General features: G+C 34.3%; 1 protein-coding gene across 2 annotated transcripts in view; it reads right to left on the bottom strand.

The window, feature by feature from the left end:
• Positions 1-208: 208 nt before the first annotated feature.
• Positions 209-10,422, bottom strand: part of LOC110030322 — a 10,667-nt gene continuing 453 nt past the window's right edge. For both annotated transcript variants that reach the window (XM_020732987.1, XM_020732988.1), the window contains exons 2-5: positions 2,288-2,388; positions 2,114-2,158; positions 888-985; positions 209-602 (exon numbers count right to left, since the gene is read on the bottom strand). In XM_020732987.1, the coding sequence (XP_020588646.1) occupies positions 524-602; positions 888-985; positions 2,114-2,158; positions 2,288-2,341 (276 nt within the window). In that variant the 5' untranslated portion in view covers positions 2,342-2,388 and the 3' untranslated portion in view covers positions 209-523. The remainder of the gene's footprint in view (positions 603-887; positions 986-2,113; positions 2,159-2,287; positions 2,389-10,422) is intronic.

Genomic DNA, 10,422 nt, shown 5'->3' with positions numbered 1-10,422 from the left:
ATGTAATTACATATCTAACACCTAAATTTCATACCAATATACCATTTTATTATGTATGAAAATGAATATTTCACTTATCCAAAATTAAAATAATAGTACTTTCGATGTCGTTGAATCTAAATTCGTTCGTGAACCACATATGCCGATTAAAGTGTACGACAGAAGAGATAGAACAAGAGTGCACATTAATGTACATTAATTTGACGGAATTGTGTAATTTTTTATTCACAGAACTAGTTGGGAGTACAATATGTGAAATTATATTTATGCCCTTATTTTAGTGGGCACTATGTCGGGTATTAAAGATATTTTACAGATACAATATGAGAGGTTTTGGTGGAATGAATTTAAGAAATCAAAAAATAAGGCCAAAAACTAACTGAATTCAAGTTAAATTTACTTCCAATCATGACAAGCAATTACTTCATCAAAACACAGATATTCAAAAGAGCTGGAGATAAAGAGAAAAGGCAGATATGTAAGAACTCTATAAATAAACAATTACTTCATCAAAACCAGGAAATCATTTGGAGCTGGAGAACTTGCGGCCTGTCAACCTTTCAGACTCATGAAGAATATGGTTGATGAGACCTCTGGCAGCACTATTAAATTTTAGAAGGAGAATGATATCAGAATTGTGAAAATTGCAGATTTTACATAAAAATATAGAAAGATTTACATAAATACCATATAGTTGTTATGCATGAAAAAGGTGTATTTCAGTCTTTAAAAGTTAACATTGATGGTACTTTTGATTAGTGCTATGAATATAAAAATCAAAAGTTTAGGCATTTGAAAAGTAGATGTGTATGAATTGTGTGGTCATGTATCTAAAAGCCTCAAGAAAATAAAAGGAATTTACAAAAAAAATGGTGAAGGAAAATTACTCATCCTTTAGTTTCTGGATCTTCACTGGATCAGTTTCATGCATGTTTTTCTTGAACTGCTGCCTCACCATGTCAACAACAAGCTTCGTATTGTGTTGCTGCGGAAATTAAGCTAAATATTTACATTTTGGCACTTGAAATATCTAAAATTTAAAAAGTCAGCCTAAATGCTTATATACAACTAGAGCTCATTGACAATAAACTGTTTGAATGTGCAAGTTTGAAGCCGGGTTTTCTGACCCAAATTAATCAGGATGGTTTAAGAGTCATTGAATTCGTTTTAGACCAATAATTCTGAGAGATTATGTTCATAAAAACACAAGGAAGATTTACATATATGCCACTCAATTCCTATTTATTTACATATCAAACACCTAAGGTTCCACTTTTACGTACATATCACGTTATCTATGCATGAAAATGTGAAGTTCAATTTTATTTTTCAAGTTAAAATGGTGATATTTTTGATGTGATATGAAAGATTTGGGCGGCATAAATGTAAAAAGTATAATAATTAAATACATAGGAATTCGGTGGTATCAATGTAAATGTCCCAAAACAAAAATAATAGTTCTGATAGACATTACAATTAAATTTTAATTAGGATAGCCGGCCAATATTTTTTCCCATTTAATAGGTCCATGAAAACAAAGATTTATAATTTTGTCAATTTCATTGAAGGAACACTTGGCGCATAATTCATAAGTAAAAAAATATCTATTTTGCAAACTCAAAATTATAAAACTTACACAAATTTCATTGAAGGAACACTTGGCGCATAATTCATAAGAAATGTAATTAAAACCACGGGAGGAAGATATTTTTTCTAAGTAAAAAAATATCTATTTTGCAAACTCAAAGTTATAAAACTTACACAATCATAAATCTCTAGCACACTCTCACTTTAATAAAAATCTCTTCTAGCAAACCAAATTTATAGAACAAGATCCTTGAAAATTTTGCATAATGTGATCATTAATGAGCAACAATGCTCCCAGAAATTCATAAAACTTGTTTTTCATTTTTTTTTTTATTCCTCAACAATCAAAATCAAGCTTTTCTCATCCAAAACACTAAAAAAAAAGGATTGTGCATAAAATCCATTGTAATGGAAGATGCAAAAAAGCTAAAATTAAGATTACAGGCTCCAAATTGTGTTTTTTCTTAATGTATCTGACAAGAATCCAAATAACTTGGTATAAATTAGATGAAGGAAAAATAATTACCTGGTGACCAACATAGTAAGCTCTTCTTAAGCACTCGCGGTATAACTGCCAATCAAAAAATGCCAGTTTTGGATTAGAATGAAAATTCAAAAAGAATTTCAGCAAATAAAATAAACCAGATTTGTTTTGAAGTAAAAAAAAAAAAAATTATATATATATTTAAAAAATACATACTCTGATCACATTGTCAGCAAGCTCAGGTGGCAAAGCTGACTGAATTGAAGGCATCTTTTTTTCTTCTACCTCAGATAACACCAAGCACAAAACTCAATTACCTATCATTGTTCAAGAACATCAGTACAGTACACTCATATAAACAAAGGAAAATTTACATACATACCCACTCAATTCATATGTATTTACATATTTAAAACAAAAACTTCAATTTTAGCATACATGCCACCTTTCCTATGCATGAAAATATGCATTTCATTTTTTTAAAGTTAAAATGGTGGTATTTTTTATGTGATATGAAAATTCTGGGCGTATAAATGTAAAAAAAATAGAGTTTAGGTTTTAGATATGTAAATACATAGGAATTGGGTGGTATGCATGTAAATGCACCATAAGCAAAATATGAACGTACAAAGATTCCAGAAAGAATTAAGAATTTCCTACAAACAAATAAGAACTCATCAAGAATTCCAAACAAAATGATTTTAACTTGAGCCACATAATAAGGAAATTATAGGAACCAAAACTTTCTAGATAATTTTTCTTTATTGCTGCCTAAAAATTATAATTAAGATTTCATCGGAAACTAATGTGCACAAAATAAAAAAAAAATTCATCGGCCGAATGATCAGCAAGCAATTTTTCTTTATTGCTGCCTAAAAATTATAATTAATATTTCATCGGAAACTAATGTGCACAAAATTTTAAAAAAAAATTCATCAGCCGAATGATCAGCAAGTAGGAGTGATCATACTCATAGAAGTAAATTTGGCTAAAAGGAGGACAATCTCAATAAATGAATGCAACAAAAAGAGCTGAACTTCTTTGGAATCAATTTTATTTTTTGTTTTTTCTTTTATTTTTAAAAACAAGTTGTTTAGTATATTTTTTACATGTTCTTACATTTTGTTTCTAAAAATAAATTAATATTTTTTGAAAACACTCAAAATGACTCTTAAGTGTTTTATCTTTTTAAAAATAATCATATCTTATTTAAATATGTCAACAAAATAAAATCAAAAAACAGAATCTAAAAAACAAAAGTGATCCCAAATTGCCCCTAAGGCCCTGTATGGGTTCACTTTTATTTTTTTTATTTTTTATGTTTTGATTTGAACTAAAGCATGTTTGGTTGTAACAGTTGTTTTTAAAAACACTCTAAAAATATTCTAGATGTTTAGAATGTTTTTAAAAATTAGGTGATTTATTTCTAAAAATAAAAATAAATACATACAACAATTATACTAACCAAACATGATTTCAAAAGTAAAAATAATAACAAAAAAATAAAAATAAAAATGATATCAAACATGCCCTAATATTATAAATATTTTTTTCGCATTGAAGCAAGTAATTGTGCAATCACATGTAGTACTATGTGCAGGCAAGGGGATGTCATTTTAGAGCATTTTAGGTTCAAAATTATTTAGATATCATTGCTATCACCATAACATTGTCATTAACAATGCTATCCAGAAAACAGTGTGATATTTCCAATGCAATGTTCTTACTTATCATCTTATTTAAAGAATGCATTACTATTTAGAATGATTCATAGTAATTCAGACCTTTTCTTTTCTTTTCTTTTTCTTTTTATCCATCAAGATTAAAGGTAATCTAAATAACATTCGAATTTGCTGCTATTTGGGTTTTCTACCTCTTGCCTGCTAGGGTTATTGAGATTTTGTTGATACAAGAAATACTAACAAATCAAGCATCTTTTATTATAACATAACAAAACATAACATCAATAAATGAATAAATAATAAAAGCACTGAAACAAAGAGCCTCCTAATGTTTTGTCAAATTCAAATAGGTTAGTAGGCCAATTACCCTTTTATAGGGAGGATGCCAAATTCAACATCATTCCAAATTCAGAAGATTAAATAAATTTTAGAAGGGATGGTGCTTATACGGACTAGGGTGCATTGGAGAGTGAAAAAAAAAAGGCATTTACATGCATACCACTCAATTCCCATGTATTTATTTAACACCTAAACTTTACTTTTTTACATTTATAGCACCCAAATATTTAGTATCACATAAAAAATACCTAAACTTTATTTTTACATTTATACCACCCAAATATTTAGTATCACATAAAAAAAAACACTTTTTTAACTTTTAAAATATGAAATAAATCCTTTCATGCATTAACAAGATGGTATACATTTAAAAATAAAAATTTAGGTGTTAGATATATAAATACAAAAGAGTTGTGTGGTATGCATGTAAATCTCACCAAAAAAAAAACTTTAAGCAAAGCTTCTTGAACTGGGTAAAACACAATTATTATGGTTTTGATTCATCCACTATCTCACATAAACCGCTAAAAGCTCGTCCTTAGCATTCTCTCAACAAAACATGCTTTTTTAATTAAGAAGAAATTCAATGACCCCAATAACCCATACTTCTTGGCTAATTTAGGAAAGACCCCTCCATTTGTAATTTTTCATGCTGAAGAAGTACAATGCTCAGTTAATTCTCTGGGTTAAGGAAGAACTATTGTATGATACTTCTGAAATTCCTTATTACTCATCATTAGCAAGAACATAAAATTAACAAAATTATGTAAGAAATTACATAATGAGGAGAATCTATGTTATCTATAATTCCAATCTAAAATATGTTAGGATAGGATGCTCTACATATTTCTTCCATGTAGAAATAGATACTTGAAATTATGTTTGAAAACTAAAATAAAAATCACTACACTATATTTCATTAGCAGAATTAATCATACAATTCTTAATCAATATATTTAGGTACTAATTATCCTAATCAAACAATCTTATTGAGCAAAATAAGCTAAATTATTATTATTATCACTATCTAATTAATAATAATAGCAACTAGTTTCTAGTTAACTAAATAACTAATTACTCATTAAATTTTAGTCAATTGTCTAAGTATATTAGCTTTAAATATCCATAATCAAACACTATTAGAACCAAAATTGTTTTAATTAAGATTTCAAGTTACTTCAAACAAGAGTTTACCTAGTCAGGATTAGATTGGCCTCATCGGTCAAAAAGAATGGAGTAAAAGGCTACTCAACCAAATAACTAAACTTTGTTCAATTTACATGAATTCAGCCCAAATTTGAAAAAATTAAATGCATTATCTATACAACTAGAATATTACAAACAAGTTAGATTTTGTTCATTTTACAGTACATAATTATTAAACCTTATCATATAATTTAACCGGTAGCTGAAATTTAACATTTCCAATAGCATTCTGACTGAACCTAAATCTATTCATAGTAATATCATACATGGATAGCGTTAATATAGAATAGTCTCAAGGTACATTGTATGAGGGTAAATAAGTAATTTTACCACTCTAGAATCTTCCTTTTTCCTCAATTATTCAAATTACGGTACTGAGAAAAGGGTGCGGGTAATAGATGCGAATGTTCAAGATCACCTTCCCAATATCTCTCTCTCGGTAATCTCTTTTCTCTATTCCTCAAACTACTGAAGTTCTCATGGTATAAGAGTATCAAGCTCAAGATCATTCGAACTCCCTCCTCCAGCACTTGAGATCGACAGAGCCTGTGGATCCAGTTTGGGAATCAGTACTGATCACCAAATTTGGGAAAGCAATAGTCTGATGCTAATGGAGCAGATTCCGGTTACCTCTCCCAATCCCTAAAAATCCTTATAGGTAACCTCAAACATCTTACCCAAAACTCTCTATCCACAGAAAACTACCTTATAGAAGGCACAAGTCCTCAAAGTTTTCACGGCAAATGGGTTCCTAGGGTTTCTTGATGGAACCACTCCATGTCCTCCTAAATTCACTGAAACTTTTGGCAATTTACTGGCCTTGAACGCACATTATACCTCCTGGATCCTTGTAGATCAAAACCTAATGGCAGCCATGTACTCCATAATCTCACCATCCATCATCCCCTATGTTTTGCATCTCTCTACCACAATTGAAATCTGGCACACCATTGCAAAACAGTTTCCGCCCATGAATCGTTGGAGACTGAATCAATTAAAGAATGAACTTCACAACCTCTCGATGCATAAGCAGACAATGACACAATATCTATCCAAAATCAAAACAATATTCGACAACATCCCTACAGCGAGTGGACATTTGGATCAAGAAGACATTATACTCTATACAATTTACGGTTTCCCAGCATCATATCAAAGCTTCCGTCGACTAATTGCACCCAACTGCATCCTATAGACATGGATGAGTTCTACTCTCTTTTTTGCAGTGAGGAGATTAACATAGCTAGTTATAATCAGAGAATTGAGCAGCCCACTAATGCGCAAGCCGCACTCCAAGCTACTCGGAATCAACCTCCTCTACTTGAGGTCGTGGTCAAGCACAACGCAATGCCAGTTTCAAGGGTGCGCAAAGCACACCTCAACTCCAGGTTATATGCCAAATCTATAACAAACTTGTACACTCGTACTCGGAATCAACCTCCTCTACTTGAGGTCGTGGTGAAGCACAACGCAATGCCCGTTTCAAGGGTGCGCAAAGCACACCTCAACTCCCGTTTATATGCCAAATCTATAACAAACTTGTACACTCGTCAGCTACTTGCTGGCACGGGTCCAATCTCGAGTGTATACCTCCCAAACCGGCATTACAAACAACTACTTCCAATTGGGTCATGAACTCCAGCACTACAACTCACCTTAAATCAGATTTTCATCATCTCTAGATAGCTGCTCCTGCAACCAAGGTAGAATATGTCACGATGGGCAGTGATTTTCATCATCTCTAGATAGCTGCTCCTGCAACCAAAGAATATGTCACGATGGGCAGTGCTAAACCTGTTCCAATCACACATACTGGTGTTGGCATATTCTCAACTCCTCACCGTAAGCTACTTTTACCCCAAATTTAGCATGTTTTTCTCTTTCTTACAACCTATTATCTGTTCGCAAGCTGATTCATGATAACATCTCCATCCTCTTTGACATGACTGACTTTACCATCTTTGATCCAAACATGAAGCATCATTTACTCTGGGGCACCAGCTATGATGGTTTGTACCTACTTAGTCCCTCTCCATATCAAATCCGGACACTAGCTACTTTCACACAACTTTCGAATCTTTGGCATAAACATTTCGGACATCCACATTCCGATGTACTCAAGCTTCTATCTAAGCATACACCAAGTTTAGGCATACAAACACCAACTTCTAAATGTAATAGTAGCAGTTGCAACAAAAGTCATAGAGATTCTTTTCCCTTTTCTACTTTACATACATATGCACCTCTACATTAAATACACTCTGATGTATGTGGTCTAGCGCCTATCTTATCTAATCAAGAATATAAAAATTACTTGCTTTTCATTGATGATTTCTCACACTTTCTTCGGTGTGCCTTATGATAACCAAAGATGAGACCACTCAAAAATGCATCCAATTTCTTTAAAATGATTCACATCCAATTTAATACTGTTGTGCGTGTATTATGATCTGACGGAGGAAGGGTTCCCGACTCCATAATTTTCTCCACCATAGAATCCACCAAAATTTTTCATGCCCTCACACCCCCGAATAAAACGGTGTTGCAGAACGCAAACATTGCCACATTATTGAAACCAAACGCACCCTATTTCAAGATGCCTTTCTACCTCTTTAATTTTGGGTGGACACCGCACTACAGCTATGTATCTTATTAACCGCATGCCATCCAAAAATACTAATCACAAATCACCCTACGACTTTCTCCATAACCACAAACCCACCTACTCCAATCTCAAAGTATTTGGACGTCAATGTTATCCATGGTTGCGACAGCACTCCAATCACAAACTAGTACTTCACTCTAAACCATGTTTCTTCCTTGGGTATTCTCCTTATCATAAGGGCTTTAAATGCTACCAACCCACTTCCAGTCAACTCTTCATCTTTCAACACATCTTTGATAAAATTGTTTTCCCATACCAATCATCCTCTCCTTTACCTACATCCATCCTAAACTCCATTTCCTCAACTACACCTCTGCTTATTGTTCCCCCATCACTATGTGCATCCTCCCCTCTATCACCTACCAACACCTCGATTACCACACCTTCAACCATCTCACTTGTACTCCCCACCCAACCCATCACAAACTTAGATCCCACGGCTACAGCTTCTGATCCCATTCCCACACCGCTAACCTCCCGCAACTCCACCACCCCATGCTAACTAGAAGTAAAATGGGTAAACTCAAACATATTACTAAACCTAACCTCCTCCACCAATTACACAAACCTCCCGATCCTACTTCATACATGCAAGCCGCCAAGCATGCCCACCAGAGACCCGCCATGAATGAGGAATTTTTCGCTTTACAGGCTCAAGGAATGTGGGCACTTGTTCCACCACCAGTGGACCAACCAATTCTTGGGTGTTGTTGGACTTATTGTACTGAATATCACTCCAATGACACTGTCACAAGGTACAAAGCTCGCCTAGTCACACAAGGCTATAATTAAGAACATTAAGTTAATTACCATGACACATTCAGCCCGGGGGCTAAAATGACTAATCGTCGTGTATTCCTAACTATAGCGTTCACTAGGAATTGGCTACTATTGCTATTTGACATTTCCAATGCTTCCCTCCATGGTAAGCTACTTGAGACGATCTATATGAAGCAACCACAACCACATAGGTACATTGACTCTCAATATCCCCGTCATGTCTGCTTACTCAAAAAGATGTTATATGGCCTAAAACAATCACAGCGGTAATTGTTCGCCACTATTTCAAAAAATTTTATTGAAGCTGGTTTCTCCATAAGCAAGACCGATCCCTCTATAATTATCTCACTCAAACCTGGACTCAAGACCATCATCCTCTTCTATGTTGACAACATCCTAATTACAGAGGACAACATGGCTGAAATTCAATACTTCACGACCCGTTTCAGCTCGAAATTCCAATTTAAAAAACTTGGCCCTGTCTCAATGTTTCTCGGGATTGATGTTACCCGAAAAGATAACTACCTATTTCTAGATCAGCATAAATATCTCACTCAGATTCTCCTCCAAAACAAAAGGTTGGGATGTAAACCAACCTCTACTCCGTTACCAATCAAAAGAGACACCTCTCCTCCTACCTCACAACCTATGGAGAATCTACAAAATTAAGAGAAAAGACGGGCCCCCTCCAGTACTTAACAATCACAAGATCGAACATCTCTTTCATGGTGAATCGCCTATGCCAACACATGCATAACCCAACAACCTATCACGTCCAGCTCTTAAAACGAGTCTTGCGATATCTTCAGGGCACCGCCGACTATGGACTTAAGATCACACATGGGGATCACACTTAATACTCTTTCATAGACGCGAATTGGGTCAGGGATATTGACAATTGCAGGTCCACTACATAATTCTACACCTTTTTGTGGCCATTCTCTTGGACGTCCAAAAAGCAACACATTGTTGCCCGTTCATCCACCGAGGCCAAGTAGAGGGCTCTTGCAACACCAACTCCTGAAATCAACTGGTTACGACGTCTTCTTGAGGACTTCGGTGAGGCCCAATCTCATCCAACAAAGCTCTCGTGCGATAACATCTAGACGATGGCCATAGCAAACAACTCAATATTCCACGATCTCACTAAGCATAGTGAGATCAACTACAACTTCATTCGGGATCAAATACACTTCGTCTCTCTACAAATCCACAACATCAATACCAAACAACTCAATATTCCACGATCTCACTAAGCATACTGAGATCGACTACAACTTCATTCGGGATCAAATACACTTTGTCTCTCTACAAATCCACAACATCAATAAACAAGACTAGCCCACCGACATCTTTATTAAAACATTCACCAAACAACACTTTAAGCTACTCCAATCCAAGCTTCAGGTTTTCTCCCAAACCCATCAGCTTGAGGGGGTTAATACCATACATGAATCACGTTAATATAGAATAGTCTCAATATACATTGTATGAGTGCAAAGTAATTTTACCGCTCTAGAATCTTCGTTTTTCCTCAATTATTCAGACTACTGTGCTGAGAAAAGGGTGCGGATATTAGATGCGAATGCTGGAACACACCTTCCCGATATCTCTCTCTCGGTAATCTCTGTTCTCTATTCCTCTAACTACTGAAGTTTTCACATAGAACACCAGAGAAT

This window comes from Phalaenopsis equestris, unplaced genomic scaffold, assembly GCF_001263595.1.
Source record: "Phalaenopsis equestris unplaced genomic scaffold, ASM126359v1 Scaffold000702, whole genome shotgun sequence".
In the NCBI taxonomy this organism is placed as follows: Eukaryota; Viridiplantae; Streptophyta; class Magnoliopsida; order Asparagales; family Orchidaceae; genus Phalaenopsis; species Phalaenopsis equestris.
Note: the sequence above shows the minus strand (reverse complement) of the source record. Positions and strands in the feature narration are given on the sequence as shown.